This window comes from Melanotaenia boesemani, chromosome 10, assembly GCF_017639745.1.
Source record: "Melanotaenia boesemani isolate fMelBoe1 chromosome 10, fMelBoe1.pri, whole genome shotgun sequence".
NCBI lineage: Eukaryota > Metazoa > Chordata > Actinopteri > Atheriniformes > Melanotaeniidae > Melanotaenia > Melanotaenia boesemani.
This window is the reverse complement of record NC_055691.1, coordinates 21,422,780-21,445,388: the sequence shown is the minus strand read 5'-3', so window position 1 is coordinate 21,445,388 and position 22,609 is coordinate 21,422,780. Positions and strand designations below refer to the sequence as shown.

At 39.7% G+C, this 22,609-nt stretch overlaps 1 protein-coding gene across 2 annotated transcripts in view; it reads right to left on the bottom strand.

The window, feature by feature from the left end:
- LOC121647811 (A disintegrin and metalloproteinase with thrombospondin motifs 20-like) overlaps positions 1 to 22,609 on the bottom strand; it is an 89,750-nt gene that overhangs the window by 61,306 nt on the left and 5,835 nt on the right. Inside the window, exons 3-11 of one of the 2 annotated variants that reach the window (XM_041997517.1) lie at positions 22,403 to 22,562; positions 11,605 to 11,858; positions 8,802 to 8,885; positions 7,705 to 7,829; positions 7,581 to 7,621; positions 7,153 to 7,258; positions 4,073 to 4,219; positions 1,202 to 1,343; positions 499 to 603 (exon numbers count right to left, since the gene is read on the bottom strand). In XM_041997517.1, the coding sequence (XP_041853451.1) occupies positions 499 to 603; positions 1,202 to 1,343; positions 4,073 to 4,219; positions 7,153 to 7,258; positions 7,581 to 7,621; positions 7,705 to 7,829; positions 8,802 to 8,885; positions 11,605 to 11,858; positions 22,403 to 22,562 (1,164 nt within the window). Of the gene's footprint in view, positions 1 to 498; positions 604 to 1,201; positions 1,344 to 4,072; positions 4,220 to 7,152; positions 7,259 to 7,580; positions 7,622 to 7,704; positions 7,830 to 8,801; positions 8,886 to 11,604; positions 11,859 to 22,402; positions 22,563 to 22,609 lie in introns of those variants that run through there. The other variant, XM_041997518.1, reaches the window with a different exon arrangement.

The following is a 22,609-nucleotide window of genomic DNA, read 5'->3' as shown; positions in this document are numbered from 1 at the left end:
AGGAATGAAATTGGATTTAAAGCTGCATGGGAGGTCTGACTTTTGTAAGTGATGTATTTGGCCAGAAATTAAATGAGGCCGCAATTAACCACAATGATGACTGGAGAGTAAAGAAGTTCATTTATTGTTGCTAAATGGTGATCTGAAAACAAACATTTAAATCATGTCCACATTTTGGGTCTAACGGGTGTTGGAGAAGGGTTGCATCTAAAAGTTGCAGGATAGTTCATCTTGAGGAGTGGACTTGGGCACCCCTGGTCTAACAAATTATAGTTTCGTAATAGCTGCAAAAATGGATCATGCAGTTCTGCATTTGGAACATTCAGTGTCCATTTCTAATATAAAATCCAAAGTATTTTTCTTGCATTTTTTGCAAAAAGGGAAGATGCACCTTATTGTTTTTTCAATTATTCACCTCTATTAGAGATGAGTAAATTTGATTGCAGTTGTATGAACATAAGTACTTAAAAAGAAAAAACAAAACACAGATTAACTTACCATTCCATGACCACAGTCAGTTCCATCAGCCAGTGGCATGTGTTGGGTGCGACAGCCTTTGTGGTCCCCCTCTGCACTCGTACACCACAACCTCTTACATTGTTTCTGTTGATGAAATAATGAGCAGGAACGATTAATATGGGCTCAAAAAGGTGGGGAGGGGGGCTGTGCATTCTGTCTGACAGACCTCTAAGCTACCCATTACAATACACATGTGACTCGAAATTTATTCAACCTATTTGGTAATTGAAAGCAGAATGTGACAGCCACTTTCACTTACATTTCTCTACTTCTACTTCTACTTCTTGTGGGTAATTTCAGAACGTTAACTGAGTTCTTCAAACAGTATTTCAATCAAAAAAGTTGCACTGTTTCAGTGTCTTCTAAACATTTGCTGAACATATTTTAAGTCACTTAGCATCAGGTTTTGATCTGTAGCTGTGCATTCAACATGAGCTGAGTGAATCTACTTTTTTGTCTCTTGTTAAAATGTTTATTATACTGCTTACTCCACATGGGAATTTATTGATTTCATATTTACTGTTTATGACAGTAAAAGAAACACACATTATTGTTTAATATCAGTAGTACAAATGTCTGAGGTTTTAGTCAGATCTGGTAAAATGCAAACAAGCTCAGGTGCACTTTCATCTCAAGTCTTTTTCAACTGCTTGCTTTGATTGCAACTTACTAACTAACTTACCATATAGGGGCAAATTTGGGAACCAGGACCAAACATCAGTTCACACTGTTTGTTGGCATTGTAGATCTGGCCAGGGAGGAGGGTGGGAAGCTCGTATGTTCTGCCTACAGGTTCATCCAGGAGGCACTCCCCATAGCCAGTGCTTAAAGAAAGAAGACAATGTATGCACACTGAATAAAAAAGAAAAAGTAAAAATTTCTGTGATCATATCATGCATATACATTCATATAGTAAAATCTCAAGATTATACAATATTTTTCTCCTGACCCTAAAAAGTGTCAACATGTGTCATCTCTTATATAAAAGCAAAGCAAACACCCATGTCTCATTGTCTGATGTGTTTCCTCTGTGGGTGGTCTGTTTAGTTATTTCCCTTTTCAATTCTGTCTGTAAATGCTGTCTCTGTGGAACTCTTGTTGGGCTTCAAAGACTGAAGAAAAACAGCATTATGATAAAAGCTAAAAAAGGATCTGAATAGATTTATGTATTTTTGTTTTTGTGTATTTTTCTGTGCTAAAGGCAAACACGAGCATTTAGAATCCCAAAGCACCTTGATTAGGTTACACAAATCAGAGCCAGCTCCAACATTACAGTGTAATAACAGATTGTGCCATGACTCAGCCACACCCACGACCAGGACACAATAACAGAGACAACAAAAGCACAGCTGGACTGAACATATATGCACCAGTAGCCTGCATATGAAATCATCAGCCTTTACGGGTGTGAAAAGGGACCTGACAAACATGTTAACAGAGCGAACCAAGCAACAAAGGATCTCTTCTTGTTTACTTTAGAAAAAGGAAACTTTAAGATGGGACATGTATAGATGTGTAATTACACAACATGTCTGCACCGCTCTGACAAATTTCATCCTGGATCGAGCTGCTAAAACACCTGCTCAACAAAGCACCAGCTGATGTGACAGGCCAATAATTATACAGGATTATCCTGGGTTACCATCACTTTGTTTCTTTACCCTTTCATTTCCAGCCATAATGTAAGAAACTGCACTGCATGCTGCCTGGTGGCAGGGGCGGGATTGCACAAGAATATAACAACAGTGGAAGACACTGTGAATGAAAGCTAAGGAGCAGCCTGTCAAAGAATCATACAGAGTCACATATTACAGTGTCTTTCAGCAGGTGGTCATCTGTCTAATTGGGGTCCTGGAACCTAATGGTATGATTATTACGACCAAGCCAGGCAGAGAGGGGGAGAAGGGGTCATTGTGGTCATTTTTTAAAATGAAACTCCTTTTCTCTTTTTTTTTTTTTTTGAAAGGAATACCCATTGTGTGAGACAGTGAGGCGAATCCTCAACACCAGATGAGCTCACACACCTGGCAGCCATTACAAGACTTGAAAGTGAGTTTATTTACAAAATGACTGTGAGTGGGTCATTTTGTGCATGTCATGTAGGGTTAAAACACAGAAAAAGGTGGACTGATTTGACACATTTATGGTTTCTGAAGAGGACTGAATTCATCACTGTTCAGTCTTTGATCATGAAGGGTCAAGAAAACTGAAGCAAACCTGTTACATGAAGGCTCTGACAGCATGAACCAGTTATAACAAGAGATGTATAAAGCCAGATAATAACAGATATTTAGTTAAAACTGAATTAACAGCAGGTCAGACTTCTCCATTTTACTTTTATATATGGATTTTTGTGGCTAAAATCAAACAGTAAAGTGCCAGAGAGAGAATGAATAGTTTCATTATGTGGCTGTTGACACATAATAACACAGCACTACAACAGGACACTTTTCATCAGCTTTCATGTGCCGGAGTTTATTAAGGCTACAGCGGGATAAGAGGGAGCAGAAGAGGAACCTTTTGCCTTTGGAAAAGAGATGTTCAATAGGTGGCACAGCCTTTTGTTATTGGAGACAAACAGGAGAGTGGTGCAGAATGAGCTTGCTCTTCGGGGAGAATGGGCAATCAAAACACTGGCGTACTTGACCAGGTCAGTCCACTACGCAGGAGTGGTACTGTAGAAATGCTAGTTTGAATCAATGCTCCTCATTGTTGGCTTAAAACAGACTTCAAAAGCACTTGGACTGCACTCTCCAGGGCTTTTCCCACCGCTGCACACTGAAGCAAGTGCAACTTTAATCTCTCCACACCTGCATGGCATTTTTCACTGTATATCCTATGTGACCAATAAGTTTGTCACAAATGCATTTGAAATCTACATCACCCGACTTTGTCCTAACACAGCTGAAACAGACCCATCAAAACAACCAAGAGATTGATAGAGATTTTCCTCGTGTTTGGCTGACTGTTCCAACCACTCAATGTTGAGGTCATTGCTGGCTAGAAACTATGCAAAGTGGAACCTCAAAACTCCATGTGAGGCATCCCCTAACACTGTGCTCTCGAGGTGCATCTGGTCAACAAGGCTGTTCTTTGTGAGGCCCTCCACAATTAACAGTGGAAAGGAGGGAAAGACTAAAGGGTCATGTCCAGGGAGGATCTAATTATAACGGACATTTCCCATTTTAAAGAGAAGATTTTCACCAGGATCACTGACAACGCTGTGGGTTAGGAGTTACTGAATGAGCCGTTACTGGTTTTGGTGAAGAAAATTGGCTAGTGACTGTCTGTGAGAGGAGACGGCCAAAGGACAGCAGAAGATTCATCGTTCAGGTCAGCTGAGGAAGACCCCAAATTCAAACAGGAAATACTCTTTCAACACCATTCAGTAACAACTCCACAAGGTTTACATTGCATTGACTTGTCTACAGAGCTTTGAGGGAGATATAGAGGAAATTTGTTCCGCTAGGTATGTCACAACAGAACATACTGCCTTGTCTTGCTACCTCTTGAAAAGAGCCCAGAATTAGAAATGAGAGCGGGATGTACATACTCTAGAAACTCTGTGATGTACTTGCGACTGCACTTGGACCACGACCAGGGATTGGTGTCATAGTTGAGGGTAGGAGCCATGACATGATACTGGTGCTTCATGCCTGCCTCTCGGCACTTGGGGTTGTCATCATGAGGCATGTTGAACCTGGCGCACAGAGGGATGGAAAAAGAGAGGTTAGATAAGGCAAGGGGAATATGAGGAGAACACACAAAGTGATTATCAGCTGCTTAACAGCTGTGTCCAAGTAAGAGGGATAAATGTCACAAGATTTACTTTCAGCCGTTTTTAACAGGGTATCACCCTGCACCATCCCCATGGGCTGCCAAACACAGATTCAGCCATAGACACATGGATGAGCCATGCCTTGTACTTTGCACCTTTCCTTTCACGTCTCTTTTTACCGTATCCCTACTATGGTACCCCTTACTATACAGAAGAGACTTTTTTTTAAAAAAAAAGAAGAAACAATCGGCCAGTAGGGGGTGCAATGTTTTATGTAAAACATCACTCTCCATCTGGTGAGAACCACCTCTGGCTTACTCCTTGGAGGTCAAAGCTCACCATCTCACATTCTCAAAGGGCTTAATGCAAAGAAAAGGTAGGGGTGGTAAGATCACACAAGTCAGCATGCACATGTGTACTGCTCCAGAGTGAACTGATACAAAATATTATAGAAATAAGAGTTATAACTATTAGTTACCAATTATCTGTTAAGGTGATATTTATTATACTGTAGGTCAAATGCGAGCTAAGCAACACATATTTTTTTATTACTTGTGAAGTAACAGTGAAGTTTTGACAGAGAAACAGTCCCTGGCATCTTCAAATTAATTAAACCATCCATGCTGTCTGTAGTTGGCAAAATTATAAAGAAACTCTTCTTGATCATGTCCAGAACAGCATGGTCCAAGACAGATGTCCTGTTTTGTCCTGTGGTCTGGCGCAAAACCCATAAATACATGACGTGGATGCACATACGAGCGTACACATATTTATACACACAGGAACCCATGCAGCTGTATGGTGTCGGAGATGTTTACAACAGGATGTGGGCCAGCACTGAACTCACAGGGCTGGAGCTGAGGGTCAGTCCATACCGCCACACAAACAAGATCTAGCATGGCTGGCACGAAGCCCACACTGCAGGGGCTGAGGGCCTGAGGGCAAACACCCAAGAAATAATTAAGCCTCTGGCACAATAATAAGCTCTGCACACACTAAACCAGGCTGCTGGATAACAGTCCCAGCAGCAAATCTGACTCGAACAAGGTTTACAGGTTATGGACTGTGTAAGTTTTCAATCGCTGAAAATTACCAGGAAAACTCAAAAGTGGATATGTTGCTGCAACTAAATCAATTTTCTCATTATCATGATGGCTGTTCAACACACATCTGAAGGAAACAAATAAGAATACCAGCTCGAAATCCTGACCGGAGAGCCTTTTAGAATTATTAGGTTATAAATCAAGCAATTTTATATCCAAATCAGTTGAGTAGTCAACTCTTAATTGCTAGCATTCACAACGTCATCATTTTAAAGTCTGCTTTGCTTTTTGTACTTCATCTTAATTCCATTCTGCCGCTTTCATAGATGGGTTTCCAGCATGAGAAGTAACACATTTCTCTAATTACATGACCTTGATTAACCCTGCAGCACAGACAGACCTCCATGACAAAGTGAGGATGCAAGTAAAGTTATGCAGTAGAGCCTTTTATGTTACAGAAAAAAAAAAAATCCTCATCCTCAAAAAGTCCTCATTCACATTACTTTTAAAATGAGATCAAGTGACAACGCCATGCCCAAAAATCCCCATGATGGCTATTAGCGAACACACATCATCGCAGTCATCTGAGAAAGGCCTCCCATCCATTAGTCTAAATCTTTCTTTAATCTCCACTGCTCTTGAGTGGCTCCCACTACCTGACACTTGCTTTCCCAGAGCGCTAAAAAAGTCTCAAGAAGCTCAACGCCTGCGGACGCAGCAATCAGCCACGGCAAGAGAAAGAGCCAACTGGGCCTCCAGCTGCTTGAACTTTAGCATAAACAGATCCACATGAGACGCAAGGGGACGGAGGGGGGTGGGGGTGGGGTGCAAGACCCGTTCATCTGCTGCTGCTCTGGTTCCATCTTTCCACTGGAAGAATGTGTGAGCGTGACAGAGGAGGTAGAAGAATATTTTTCATTCTCAAGCTGTGGCTCAGAAGGCGCACGCTGACACTGGTCCTTTTCACCATGTACAGCCAGACAGGAAGGAAAAATTTCTCAATCACTCTGCAATCTAAGCAAAAAAAGACAAAAGAAAAAAAAAAAGAAGAAGAAGAAGAAAATCCTCCAGATAAATGTCTTTATTAAACTGCAAGAGATAAGGAGTGATTTACTACAATTAGCAGCTCTCTAAAGAAGAGATAAAGTAGTGTGTTTTGACTTGGTCAATTTTGAGATATAATATACATACAGGCCTTTCATTTCATTTGACACATGTGGCAGTATTTGCTTGTTGTGAAAACAAGATCTCTGGCAGACCGGCGTGTTGTGATAACCCAGCCATTTCATGCAATAACACAACACACCGTGACACTGTGACATCCTCAGCTTGTTTTATCTGGCTTTGCAGTCGATAAATGGAAGGAAGTTGGGATATAAATAAGCGACCAAATACGTAACGCAATATTTAGCCTTGTGCTGTCTGATAAAATTTATTCCACTTTACAGAAATCTTTGATTTACAATATTTCATTGTGCTTATGTTGCAAAACAACTCAACTCTGTAGATTTTTTCATTAAATCCATACCTGAATTTCATCTTAGCTTGTCGTTGTCAAGGTAAAGTTCAGACACACACACACAGGACCACCTTCTTGAGCTGTATAGTAAGGTATTATAGACTGGAATGTTATTAAAAGTCAGGATTTTTACTTTATTATGTTTTGCACCTGTGTCTGCTGTACCCTACGTCTCTTTATAAGAGGGCTTTTGTTGTCAAGGCTTGCTGTGAGGGGTGAGGAAGGTTGTGTGTGTACAGTGTGTGCGTTCAGGAGTAAGAAGGGGTAGCCTTGGATTCTGAGCTGCAACTTACACATGGCCCAGCTCATGAGCGATGGTGAAGGAGGCACTAATTCCATTTTCCTCACTGATGGAGCAGCTGCGGTACGGGTCGCACATGGTCCCCAGCTCTGCAAGTCCTACACATACACACACACACACAGACGCACATATATAGACACACGGCTAGTCGAAGAAAGGAAAAGTTGTTTAAGTGTTAAAGGCGATTAAACCATCAAAACTAGTGTTTTTTTTAAGACAGATTAGCACAGTCTCCACCGCTACTCCCCTTTATACCACTCTGTTCTGTCACTGTAGTATTATTAACTCACAGCCTGCCATAAACCCATTACTGAACCGTTTAGGAATTGAGGCCAGCAGAGTGGAAATTTCATTGAAAATGTCTCCATTTGAGGTTGAAGGTATTTTTGGAAGAACAACAGCCTAAAAGCGAATTCTTACCTAAAGTGTCACATTTGTCTTTTGCGCGGCAGATGTCCTCCCTAAAATATAAAATGAATATATGGTTACCTCCTCATTTATTCAAACATTGCTTTCAATGAAGGAATGGCAGACAAGTATGTACCTGGTAATGAGGAGTGCGGTATCATGGTGAGAGGGATGGCTGTCATCCTGGATGTTTTGGCTCTGCTGCCAGACACAGAAGTTGTGGAGAGTGGTGGCAGCATTGAAGCTGACTGTGGGCCCTTCCTGTGTTGGTCAAAGTTGGAGTTGTGCCCAAGTAAGTGGGTGTACAATAGTGCAATCAATAATATATTTGCAGCTGATGTACATAAATCTTCCTAGTCTTCCACTCCAGTCATATTTACATTTACATTTCTTCAGTTTTTCCATTGTGCATATAGCTGTATACCTCTAACCCACAGAATGAGTTGTTACGCATGCCGGATGTCTGAATTCAACTTTTTGAAGATGTATGTGGTGCACTGAAGATCCAAGACACCCATGCAAAGCACTGATGGCTTATTTGTTCATATGTCAACAGATAAAACAGTTTTCAGGCGATTTCTTTCTGCATATTTTAGATTTGTACATTTTAATGGATTTTGTAGCCAAATTAGCACCTGAAAAAAAGGCATGGACCCATTATTGTTAACGCCATAACAAGACACATATTTTTGCAATTAATGTCTGTGACAGCTGCTGCCAGGGAAGGTTAAGGCACAACACCAACAAGAGGAGAGAGTGAAAGAAAAGAAGCGATTCTCTATTTGGAAGTAGCTGCTATAAGATTATTGGACAAGCTATATTGTGCTTTATTATCTTAAGGAAATCTAGCATGACTGATTCTAATCTGTAACCACATACCAATCTGGCTAGATTAACAAATACAGACTCAAATTTGTTAAATCCAATCTTTTTACATTGCTGCTCTTAATTAGACTTTCTATAACAAACATTTTTGGTTACTATGATCGATAATATGTTAATAAGAAGATCCATTTACAGGGACCAAAGAAGTGACAGCGTGCCTCTGCAGCAACATGTGCAGGTGCCTTGCAGAAGTTTTCCAAGGAGACCTCTCAAAAGAATTGAAGCTTATAAGAAAGGTAGTGTTTTTTCAAACATGTCCCACACACAAAAGGCCAAGCCAGAGACCTGCAATGACGTCAGCCATACTGAAGGCCTGCATAAATTTAGCATGCAAGACCCCATACTCACCTGTTCATTGTGGATGATGACTAGCTTGACAATCATGATGTTGATGAGGTTTCCTACACTAGGGTCCCTGTACACTGCTGCTACCTGTAATGAGGACAAAACACACAGACATAAATGCAAACCTGAGCCAGGACACAAAATAAAAACTGCTTGTTTACTCGATGCTTTAAATGGAAACATGAATATTGTGTATTCTGTTTTATTTTTAATTGGCTTAATAAAACTAGAAATAGTTCACTGAAGCCAGAAGAAAACAAAAATCCCACCCTGAATGTAAGTTTAAACGAGAGGTATTAAAACCAATTAAACTCCCTCACAAACAGCAGGAAAGATGACATTATCTGACCTAGCAATAAACGTGAAACTAAAACAAAGCTCGAGCTCAGTGAGACCTTTTATGAAGACAGTAAGAATCCATCTCTTTTCCCATCTGTTTTTCTTGTACACGCCTGTCACGGTTGGTCAGTGGTCTCCTGAGGCTGCGTCTGGCCTCATGACAGGAACTCATTAGTCTTCTATAAACATTTAGCTTGTCTTAGCCTAGGGGAAAGCAAACGTGGCTTCAGCCTGCTCACGGGGAGCCTGTCTTTGCAAGGTCTTAGTCCAGGGGTGTCCAAGTCCGGTCCTCAAGAGCTACTATTTTGCAATTTTAGATGCATCCCTTCTCCAACACAGCTGGATCAAATGAGAATTTTTGGGAATTTTTATGTTAATGATAATGTGACGTAATAGATCAAGATGTTTATTGGGGATGTAGCTCAGGTGTAGAGCACATGCATTGCATGTATGAGGTCCTGGGTTTGATACCCAGCAGCTTCACTTCTTTGCAGGAAGAGGTAAAATGTCATCTATTCATTGTTAAGCTAGCGGACAAGTTTATGGCTATGCTGTGTTTATTTAGATAAGAGCACCTGCTAATGAAATGTGACTTTTAAGAAAGTTGTGAATTTTAAAGGTGACATCGCCCCTCTTTTTTTTTTTTTTACAATTCTTATTAAGTATAGAGTAGATAAATCCTTTATTAAAAAAGATGTTAAAAAAGAAACAAAAATTGCAGCTCTAAAAAGTCCAAAATAAGCTGTTTTAGTCAGTTGCCCTACCATGATCCTGCTTCATAAATTTGTGTTTGTTGTTAACTTTCTAATATACAAAATGCTAGGCAAGGCAAGTTTATTTGCATAGCACAGTTCAAAGATAGGGTGATTCCAAGTGCTTTACAGAGACATTAAAACATAAGAAAATAAGAAGCATAATTTAAAATTAAAAGCAAAAGAGAAAGGAAAAAGAAAGAGCATAACAATCACTGATGACATTTCTGTATGTTTCTGGTTTTATTTACTTACTGAATGAATGAGTCTGAGTTATGACAGAGCATTTTTACTGTATGGTCTTAATACTTTGACTGACATTAAGAATCGGAATACTTAATCCACTAATAGACATTTGCACGGTAGAGCTTTTGTTCTAACCTCAGAGCTTATGTGCCAACAAAAACTGCCCCATTTAACACTGACCATACTCTCTCTTAAGGATAACACTATATGGACAATCATTACTCCATGATAAGTTAATAAGTGTTTGGAACTTTCTCTGTCACGCTGGTGAGCGATACCAGATGAAACACACTGCTCAGTCCAATTGACAATCTGTCCTTCTTTGACACAATTTTACTAGACAATTAATCACAGTGTCAGTGGATTGATTATTAGATTGCTCTCCCAGTTAGATTTAGGAGTCACTAAGGGGGGTTTCTCAACATGCTGAATCAGGAGGGGACCAATTAAGCGGGCTGGCTTTGGTTGATGCAACAGCATGCTGAGGTCACTTCAAGGTTTACAACCAAAATGTCAAAAAGTGAAATCTGAAGCTGAAAGCAGTCAAACACTGGGCACAAGGTCGCCTCACTAAGTGACACTAAAATGTATCTTACTTTTTAACCTCCTTCTTAAAGCATCTCTAGGGTTCACTAGAACTCACTGGTCTCATTTAAAATGCCAAAACTGCTGGTAAAACAAATTAATTTCAATGGATATTTCCAAGCATAAAATATTTTTTTGACCAAGTTCTACTTTTATCAAGGTCATCATTCAAATTTATGTAAGTTACACAGCCTTACATGACAAAACGGAGAATCACTCTATTGCTTACTATTTGATATGTATTTATTTAAACATTGCTTTGGATATTTAGTTTTCTAATGCCAAATAGTTATATTTAGTCAAAAACCTAATTAATCTTTTCTTCTCATCGTTGCTTTTGGTGAGGTGGGAGCTTAATATAAGCTAGATTTACCTTTTTTGCCTCTTTCTGCACTGTACAATCTGTTGTAGGCTATATCTTTAAATGAAGTGTATATTTTAAATGTACTAAATAAAAAGAACAAAGAACCAAGGATTAAACCTTGTTTTCTTGCATTAGTTCAACACATACCTCACAGGACAATACATACTGTCCAGTTCTTCTCACATTTATCTGTTTGCTAGCTGTTAAGGAAAAGCTACAGCAAAAAACCCATGCAAATGGCATATGTCATAGCAGCAGATATATTAACTGATTCATGAAAGTACAAGTTACATCTCCTATTTGCTTGGAATCTGGACACGTGAAACCAAAACTATCCTGACCTGGGACCAGGAGAATATTTCTTTAATTTAAATGTACAATAGTAAACATTAAAACAAGAATTCCTGTTCTCACAAAACTCTAAAAATCCAAAGCTTAAACTACATCACTAAAAAACAATAAACCCCAAAAATTATACTTAAAAATAAGGATAAATTTTTAGAAATATTATTTTACTTACTACTGACATGATTGTTAGGATGTAGTGCTCCAGGTTGCGTCCATGGTGATGCACCATTTTGGTGTCCGCTGTCACCATTAGTTCAACATAGCGAGGGTAGGAGAGGAAGCGCTTGCGTCTGCGTGGGGAAGTGGCGTGAATGCCGGTGGAGTTGTTCACATAAATGTGTTGCTTTTCTATTCTGGCTTTGAGAGAGTCCAGCTCCTCTCCCATATTCCTTCCACTTTCAAAAGATGCTGGCCTCTTGGAGTCCCCTGTTTGAACAAAAAGGAATAGTCAAGATATTTTTTTTAAAACTGTAAGGAAAATATTCATATAGAATCAAGCCATACATTGTACTACTTCATAAAGGCATCAAGTCAGTGAGCATGTTACATCCACAGATCCAGTTCCTTAACAGATGCATTTTCTATGGCAGGATTCCACCATAAATTATTGTGTTATTACAGTGTTCAGAAGAACAGATGTATCAAGAGACCTAGACTACTAGTGTGCTTCAAGTCTTAAGACTTTTAGGATCATTCAATCTGCACTCCCGCCGCTAAAATATTCACTACTCAAACAAAGAAAATCCCATGATGACAATTTACCAAGTTACAGATGGATTTTCCTCAGTATTCACTCTGGAAGAGGATATAAAAATCCTCAAATTATTCTACTGCTGTGGCCTTGGCCAGTATATTATCTGAAAATTATGGTGAATGGCGACAATCATGCTGACAGCAACAAATCATATATATTAAGCGCCAGACTGAAACAATTTCATTTACAGGCTCAAGATCAATGCCTTTAACAGCAGAACCTGAATGACAGCCATACACTGTGCATATTCGACTGTCGCGGTTCTCTCAGCTGAACTGCACGTGTTGAGCTGGCTACGAGGAATAGATTCCTTCTCCATGACACAGTAAAGTTATAAGAGGGAGACAGAGAAAGACTATAAGCCTGAGCAGGTTTTTTATTGAAAGAAAAAGAAAACTGAAGAGATTTAAAGTAGATTTATTAATCAAATTAAGACAAAAATAAAGAAGAGTCCTTCACTGTTCTCTGGCATCCACACACCAACAAAAGCTAAGCAAATTTTGTTTTTCTACTGTCTATATAATGCAGAAATGCTTTAGCCAGGGTCAGTAGTTTATCTTCAATAAGCATTTGATGGTTTTCCATTATATTTTTGGGTGAATGCAAGCTAATTGACCATAAAGTATGAGGTACCATAAAGTACAGGCCAGTGTGCTGTCACGATCTGTACTGATTCAGGGGAACATGTGATACTGTGACAGAAATTGCTCACAGCAGTTTTGTCTTTCAGTTAACACAAGAGTAATATAAGTATCTGGACAAAACTTGCAGCCTTAGGAATTGGCACATGATGTAAACACACAAATGCAAAAGCTATGTATGTACAGTAGGTGATGTTTATTTCAATGACCAACTATTTCATTATTTAAACTGAGTCAATTTCAGAGAAAACTGAACTAATTCCTTCACTTTATGTAGCTGCTGTTTCTGTAGAGGAAACATTTATTTATTAACATGATTTAGTGAATGTTGCTGAGTAAATTTTACTTCAGATTTTATTAAGTAAATAGATCACCTTAACTAACACTCAGTATTTCTAAGCCAAGCATAGCTTGGAGTCCGTCATCCTTAACAACCTCCTCAACTTTAGGGAACCCAAAAATAGTGAAGAGTTCCATTGTTTCCAGTAAACTCAATCTTCCCAGACATTCACACAAAGAGAGATTGTGTGTATCACGTTTGTCAGAAAAAACAACAAGAAAAAAAAAAAGAAATGAAAAGAGTAAAGACTCATTGAGTGCTCCGTGAGTATTCAAGCGATGCCCCCAGTGGGCACGCGAGGCAAAGCGTGATTCCCTGGCACAACGGTGCACAGCTTTTGCCACCGTGAGGCCCAACCCCATGCCAGTCCCAGCATCCAAGCCAGAGCCAAGCCAAGCCTGTCTGTGCCCAAGCACACTGCCCAGTCAGCTGAGCCAGAACCCAGCTTTGTGTTTTCCTGGAAAAAAATCTCTTTATAGCCAAACTCACGACACTAAACCCCTTAAACAGACTCATCAATGCAGACAGTCTGACATCAAAGGGATTATCAAAGCACAGATGGGTATCTGCCTCTACAGAAATTGGTGTTGAGATTCAGAGTAAGAGAGTGTGAGATGAAAAAGGAAAAGAGGAGGGGTTGAAAATACTGTATGGTCCATAATAGCCTTTGAAACAGTGCAGATTAGCCACACACAACTTTTCCCAAATCGCCTTAAGCCAAAATCCCCCTCTCACTAGGTAGTGAGCTGCTACTTACACCATGAGAAGACAGGGGTGACTGCGCTGATATGCTGGACACACAGAAACATGACATCACCCAGCAGCTTCGGGCACTTACTCAGCACTGTATAAACACTATGAATTTTAGGAATTCATTACCAAACAGCATGTGTGTAAGCATTTCTATATGTTAAGATAAGCATTCTCTGGGATGCACATGGCAATAACAAACCCACACAACCCTCAGCTTTCTGCTCCAGCACCTATTTTTTTTATTGACGTGCAAAACGATATTAAAGCTTATGTATGTTAAATCAACATTCGTTAACTCACTCAATAACATGTTGAATGGTACCCACAGACATTAATACTGAACAGCTGTATATATATTTGGGATTTCAGTTAGGTTTGAGCCATAACACATGTTACAATAGAGCATTTAATTGCAATCAGTTTGGAAGCATTTTTGCTGTTGTGTATGCATGTTCTGTTTGAACCTGTTTATGCACAGCAGCCTGTCCAAATGGATTCTGAGATTTCACCGTAGATCAAAGAGCCACTCTTGGACTCTCCTTCACCTCTCTGTCAAAAGTATCAATGCCAAGAGCCCAACAAAGGAGAACCCACATTTCATTGTTAAACTAATTAACATTCTTTTACAGTGGCCTGCTGGGAGTTTAAGCGCCCTATTCTGTGGGTGCTGATTAAATAGACAGTATACCTTACACTTATAGGTAGAGTCTTGCTTCTATGTAAGGTCAGATGCTCGGGTTACTGGAATTTAACTGACAATATGACTCAAGAAGGTGACAACGTCAGAACTCCTGCAGACAGAAGTACAATTAAGTGCAATTCTGTGGCTAGACAGAGAGAAGCTGAGGCAGCTAATTGCTCCTGCTGAAGAAGCCTTTTAAAAAATGAAGCGCTGTGGCTTTTGAGCCCACTTGAAAATGTGGGCATTGTGCATTTCCAGTGCTGTCATTGTTGTTGTTGTTATTGTCATTTCGGAGACATGGTGAAAGACAGTATGGTGGTCAACAGAAAAATGTGTTGAAGACCTCCTGAGATGAGATGGAACACTGTAAACTCTTTCATCAGGAACAAGTCAAGAAACTTCTAACATTTTGGAAGAAATTCATCCAAATATACTGTAAATTAAATAGTGGATGGGCAGAAAATATGTACTTCCATCAGCGTTCCTCTTTCGAATGATTATTTACATTTTTACTCACAAAATGTTGTGAACCTGTATCTGAGCTGATGAATCACCCTCATTAACTGATGATAGCTGAAGCATTCTGACTGACTGCATTTTAACAGGAATTTGAGAACATATTAAATGTTCTGTTATGATTTAAGCTGTAGAAGCTGGAGATTACAAAAGTTTTCATTAGACTATAATAGGAGTCAAAAGAAAAACAACAACATTTTATGGGCATCAAGTTTTGAAATAGGTGAATACAGATGATTTCGTAGAGTAGTGATAAAAAAAATCCTCTTTGTGGCTCAAATTTTTGCCATTTATTTATAAATATAAAATCTTTTTGGTTCAAAAAAACCTTTTTTTACATAGTCTGTGGATCGTGGTTTGGGATATTGTTGGATTTTATGTTCTCCTGGTTTCCTGTTTTATTATTTTTAGTTCATCCTTTGTGTAGTACTTTAAATTTTACTTCCTGTTCTCTACACACCTTGCTTCTCTGCTAATTTGCTTCACCTGCTCCTCGTTTAGTTTCGTTCTCCTCAGTGTATATTTAAACCTTGGTTTCTTTTGTTCATTTCATTCGATGTCAGTTCCCCAGTGTCATCTTTGTATTAGTCTGTCTCGGTTTTAATTTTCCAGCCCTGTTACCTTCAGTAAATATGATTAAAACTTTAATTCCTGCTAACTGCCTCCAGCCTCTTTATTCCACATTTGGGTCCTCATTATCCGTGCACCATGATATTTTTATTGAATTTCATACAAGTAATATAATTTTGACATAACAGATCTAGAAAGAGGGACAAAATGTACCTTATTGATGGAGGAAGGAAAAAAGATACAATTTTTAAATAAGATACAATTCAAAGGTTATTGAATCTTCTATATCAAAGTACGATCGGGCACGGAATGATACAATATTTTTTGATATGCTTTATGGTTCCTTCAATGAAATTCTACTCAAATGTTGCACATATAGATGCTTGCATTCATGTAATTCATTATTACGACCTACAATATATTTTTATTCATGTTTATCATTGTTACTTTAACTATGTACATGTGAAAACAAATGAACATCTCTATGTTTCTGAATTCTGTCTCCAACTTCACAGATTACAGGGAGCTTTTTAGTAGATGGGGGTTTTTGTGTGACTAAAAGCAATATGCAAGTATGTCTGTGAGTTGTATTTAAGTTAGCCAGGGGTTGAGCAAAAGTACAACAAAATCAAAGATTTTCATGTTAGTTGTTTAATAGACCTGTTTCTCCTCCCATAACTTCAGCAGCTGAATTCAACACCCCATCTTTTTGTGGCGCTGTTCTTAATAAATGTCATCTAGCTCCTTCTGTTTTCCCTCTAATGAAACTCTGGTTGTCTGTGGTCTGATTGGTTGACTTGTGACCCGGTGCCACTAGTTATGTTGTCAGGAGGGTCTTATATATTGAGAGCTGGTGGGATTCTCTTTGCTGTCTCTTTCTCTGACGTCCTGCCAGGCATATAAACTCTGCTTTCATTGAAAATAGACTTGAGCAGAGTGGAGAGCTGCTTCTGGGACGATCTGAAAATTGTCTCTGATCGGTTCCAGCAGGTGTGTCACAGGAGCTGATAAGTGGAGAAGAACAGTAAGTTGACATGAGTAATTATATTTCAACACAGTCAGTATGGATAGAATAACTCCTAAAAAAAAAAAAAAGAAAAGAGAAAGAAAAATAAGCTGACTGAACATCTACAGCCATCTTTGGCCTCAGCATAAAAAAGCAGGTTTGCAGTTTTGAGTGATGTGTCGCCTCTAAGGTGATAAATAGCCAGAGCCTTAGGCAACACCACCAATGTTTCACTGGCTAACTTTAAGACCTGCCTTTTCAGATTCCACCTCAGTGGGATGCTGTCAATCACATGTCATCCCATCTAACCCCTGACTGTCACCAATGCCACCATGTAGTCAGTCACCATCTCACCATCACATAAGTTGTTGCAACCATGACAAGCAAACACATAAAAATGTCCAGACAGTAGACTGGGGAAGAAAATAGCCTCAGCTGGACTCTGTCACGGGAACTACAGAAACAACATGACACAAACTGGGTTCAAAAGGGCCAAGGCCTTAAGACAGACAGACACATGGGAGTTATTAAAGCTATTGAAAGCATGCACTGTAGCCTGCTTGGCCCTGTCCAAGGATTCTGTTATGTTAACATCAGATGACAATGAGTGCAATTATTAGCAGCTTACACTATCTGTCATGCAGTGATATAAAAAAGATGAGGCAGCCATGGGACTGAGTGCAAGTTTTCCTGAAGGAAAAGCTTGCATTCATGAGTGTAAGCAGAATAATTTCATTACTCATTTGACTATTGATACTTGTACTGTTGCCCTTTTCAAATAATTGAAAGTGTTCACTGCTTTTAATTTATTTTTCTGTAAGAACCAACAGCAAAGAAGGCAGGTATTAAAGAGCAAACAGAGGTAGTATGATCTCTGGTGCAAGACCAGTAGACCCTAACACTGGCCAGGACTGCTTAAACAAAATAAAAAAGAAGTTTTTCTCTGTTCCTCTGGAATACTTCACAATTCCCAGAGCTCTGTGGGACACTTCATCCACTAACACCCCAGGGAGATGCCCTTTCACAAACACACATTTACAAGCATTATGCATCTATGCACGTGCACAAAAGCCACAAAAAACTTTTTGTAACAAAGGTGCTTCCTAGAATGGGGGACACTCAGTGAGTCCAGGGGCCATGAGGGCACATGGCAAGCCTAAGCCTTTTGGAGCCACTGGACATTCAGAAGCTTTGTTGCATCCAAAGTCAGACCCTAAAGGTGAGAGAGGCTGTCTGAGTAATCAATGCTCACCCATCATGCCTAGACTGACCACCTTTCCTGACCCCTGTCAAGAGTCATAAGCCCCTTTCACAGATGCCTTTTCGAGCCAGGACTGATGCGCCTATTTCTCACATTGTGTCGTGTGAAAGTATGGAGGAGAGGGGGGGGGGGGGGGGGGGGGGGGGGGGGTTGAAGCTGATCTTGATGCTGTTGCCACTTAGCTAATACACTGACTTGATAGGTGTAAGGATGCTGTTGCGGGACTGTGTGAGTGGGATTGCATGAGGTATTTATAAATGGTCTTACCCACAGTAAACAATGGTCAGAGTTATTTCATTTTATACAGAGATACTCAAAAAAAGGGAGAATAAAAGAGTGAATTGAGTCTGTGTAAGAGTCCAATAAAGAGTGATGCAGTTTAAAAATCCACAAAATATAGTTTGTAATTTATTTATTTTATTTATTAGCTGTTTTCCATCAGAATTTCTCCCTGCTTCTCCAAACTGAGAGCTCTTCGACTTAAAAAAGAATATTCATTTAATAAGATAACATTTTCCCACCAAGTGACTCCAAACAAAGATAAAAGTCACAGTGATGTGAGGTCAACAAGTGCTTTCATTCACATATGTGACTGGGAGAGCGGGCAAGGCTTCAAGTCTGCTGCAGCCAGGGAAGGAAATATTTTCATGTGTATGAAACCACTGAGCAAAAACCTGAAGCTAGCATTTAAACTACACGTGTACAAGAACAGGGATACACCAGTACCATGTGTACCAAGTACTGCTACTCCCAAAGATCACTTCACATCCCTGTTGTCCTCAGTTAGTCAGGAAATCGGAAGAAGTCTGTGATTTGACACAGGCTCACTAGGTGATTGGATTACATTTTGCTCTCAAGCTCCCCCCTTTATTCAATTCACTGTTTCTTATTCAAACAAAATATGACACCCCACTGTTTAAGATTGGCAGCCAGTGGCAGTAAGAAAAAGCGACTGCCCAGTTCCTCTTCCCTTCGCTTTTTGCTTGTCTTTTCATGGACTTTAGAAGCAAAAAAAGGACAGCGAGAGAAGAATCTGCCCCTATCTGCAGCTGCCCCCATCTTTGTGGTTATCTCTGCTGAAGGACAACACAAGGATTCACATGCAGGCTTAGAGATAGATACCCTGTAGAATGATTCATTAAAGGTCGGAGCTGTGCTGTGATGTGAGCCTGGCAAGCTTCTTTTTGAGATCCTTTTAAAATCCAGAACACAACAAGGCACTTTGTGACTTTAAAACATTAATCATCCACTCAACAGCTATGTACTCTAGAGGTATTCTAAACAGCAGGGAAGCCACCCAGGTTGGATGCCAGGGAAAGAAAACTGATGCAACTGCTAAGCATGTCAGTCAATGAAGCTGCTCAGATTTCTGATCTGCTTCCAAAATTCTTATTTGCAGATATAGTTTGAAAATACAAATATTTTAAACTACCATCCAGTCATAAGCACATGCAGAAACCATGCTGCTTTTACCAGCAGTGCATGAACACACACAGTGAAAAGAAAAGCTCCTGAAGACAGGTATATGACAACTTTCTGACTGCTGCAAAAACAAAGAATCATTTTCCATCAATGCAACACTTTAAAAGCTCTTATCTGTCTACTTCATTTTTGGAGATCTGACAGGCAGTCACAGCACATGCATGGCAAAGTCAAGTATCTGTCAGAGACGACAAGCACAAAGCTGGAAACAAAACTCAGCCTGTGTAAAATTCATCTACATTGACACATGGCCTTCCTCTCCTTTCAACACGTTGTACAAACTGTACAAACTGTACAAACGGGAGTCCCTGTTGTTGTTCTCTTACAGTCAGAAGTGTCCCAAGGCACAACTCAGATATCATATCTCAGGAGAAATGCATACCTTGGCACAAGGGTGCCCAAGTCCACTCCTCAAGATCTATTATCCTGCAACTTTTAGATGCATCCCTTCTCCAACACACCTGAATCAAATGGCTGAATTCCCTCATCTGCATGTCTTTCAGCTCTGCAGAGGCCTGGAATGAGCCATTCATTTGATTCAGGTGTGTTGGAGAAGGCTTGTATCTAAAAGTTGCAAGATAGTAGATCTTGAGGACTGGACACGGGCACCCCTGTAGCAGATATATCTTTGTTTCCTAAAGTCATGCTTGATAAATTGCTGCTTGTTTCATCTTTGTCATTTTCAGCAACCGGTTTTCCTTTAAGAGCGTATCTATAAAAGAAAGGCAGATAATAACAATTCATAGAGAACGAATGTGTTGTAAAAGATAAAATACTTTGAAAAAAAAAAAAACTTTGCAGCTGCAAGAAGTTGCTCGACAGAAGGAAACACTTGGTCATTGGGCATTTCCATTTGTTTAGACTTAGAAGGGCTCCAAACCCCTTCAAAGTTTCAAATTTGCCAAACTGCTCAGCACTTCAGTTCCTAGTTTTGGTTTGAGACAAGAGCCCTCTTCACCGACACATAAAGTGGAGAGAGAAAAAGAAAAAAGCAAGTCATAAGATGACTGATCCCCACAAAGAGTGCTTTTGTAGCTCTTCAAAAAGATACTGGAATCTGCCCCTTACCAACATCACAGAGTCTAGGGTCATCTATGTGATGAGGTAAAATAGAAAATTGCTACAACTTGCTATAAGTAACGTCCATGTGGGGTTATACTAACAGCAAAAATACATTCAAATGAAATTAAATCTGATTATGTCTTAGGTTTTTTTCTTTTAATCTGGACTTAATAAAAAGATACACATGACATCTGGAGCAATTTGCTGGTTTATTACTGACTAGACTAAACATTTGCTCACTGCCGCTCCTTTAATCTAATGACCTGATCTCTTATCTAATAAAATTTGGACATGAAATGAAAAATATTTAGAAACTTCCAACAAATATTAAACTGTCTGTATATATCATACAACGGTAGAGTTTTCATCTCTTAGCCAGCAACTTAACAATTGTGTTTCTTGTTTTCTGACAGTAGTTAGGCACTGATTTACTTTAAAAAGAAGAATTATGAGGAGAAAGAACCTTAGGGACAGAGAAAGGAAATGGAATAACTTTGAGGGGAAGTCCAAAGACAAGACGAAACTCCCACAAGTGCAAGTACAGAGGCAGCTACTACAAGTGTTTTGTAAGGAGAGCGGCACGTGCCAAGTCAGTGTTTATATCCAACCTGCTAGTAGCAGAGTGCACAGGGCTATTTACCGTAAAAAGACAGGACAGGATTGTTAGTCTTGGATCAGAGTGGTCTTCAAAGAACCCATTTATCTCCACATCTGGAGAGGAACCTATCTGATAAAGCTGAGGAGCAGCATCCTGGGACACCTCATAATCCTAGCCCAGGATCCTTGGTTCTTGTAATCCTCCTGCTCATTGTTTACCTCTGTTCCCTTTGATGAAGCCCCACAGGTGTCACACACATTTACATGTCTTCCTCCCTGGCTGCAACACTGATTCAATGCATTTCAGCTTTATTTGTATAGCGCCACTTCACAACAACGTCATCTCAGGGCACATTACAGACAAATCCGTTCGAGCCAATTAAAAATAAATAATAGTCTAGTTAAGGAACTAATGTAATTTTAACTAAAATTTAAATTTACAATCATGAAATTATGATTCAAGATAAATCCAAAATGCTTATAAGAAATAAATGTAGGATGACAGTGAACCTTTCTGATACATCTAATGTTAGTCACACAAAATTCACCCACTGGGTTCTTAAAGCACAGTATATTCGAACAAGTCTCAAGGAGGCGGGAGATCCTGTCTTTCAGTGTTTACCACACACAGACTGAAAGAGTGAAAGGGCGAAGCATATTAAGGCGGTATTGGCTTGGCCCATCAGGTCAGCCCAAGTTTTTCAAACTGCCGCTACACACAATGGCCACCATCAGACAACAATGGCTGGCTTCAGACAACAAGCAAATCAAGTGGTCTGCACATAAAAGATTTATTGCATCACGCAACAAAGGCCGCCCTCGAAGCCGCCTCTAAAGACAACTTTAGGGTCCTCCATCAAGGTGAACGCCACTCGGTCACACTGCTTTTTCTGGTGGGCCTCCATGCAGCCCAAAGGCCTTAAACATAAAAATTCTAATGAAAACAGGGGGAACTTTCAAGTAAACCAAGCAGAAAAACTTCTCTTTTTCTTTTTGGTCCGACCGCAAACTAAAAAGTAATTATTTCTATCCTTGTCTGAGCTCCTGTCACAGACCTGGGACAGAATAAATCAGCAGAGGAAGAGTGAAAACATCAAGCAACACAGGAGCCAATTTTTTTGCTTAATTAAGCTGAGAAGCTTGCATTAACACCCCTTAATCAAGGCTGAACCTTTTTTGGGTATCTTGCAAACCAAAAATCGTGACTGAGTTTAATTAAAGGAATGCAGGTGATAAGGAGTTATGTGCTTGTGGGTGAAATCAGACAGACGGTGGTTAGAGGCGGGGTGGTTAGGCAGTCTGTTACCTGAGGCAGCGCAGGGCTCATCAGTATTGTAGAAGTTCCTTTTCCTCTCATGTCGATAGACAAGATGGGGTTTGTTGTGTTCTTCATCATATTCCTCCTCTGCAACATTTAAAAGGGGCTCCAAGAAGTATTCTCCGTGTTGCGTGGTAAAAGTTCCAATCTAAAGGAGAAAAGGGAGATCTGTCATTGATGGCTTTGGTAGGCACT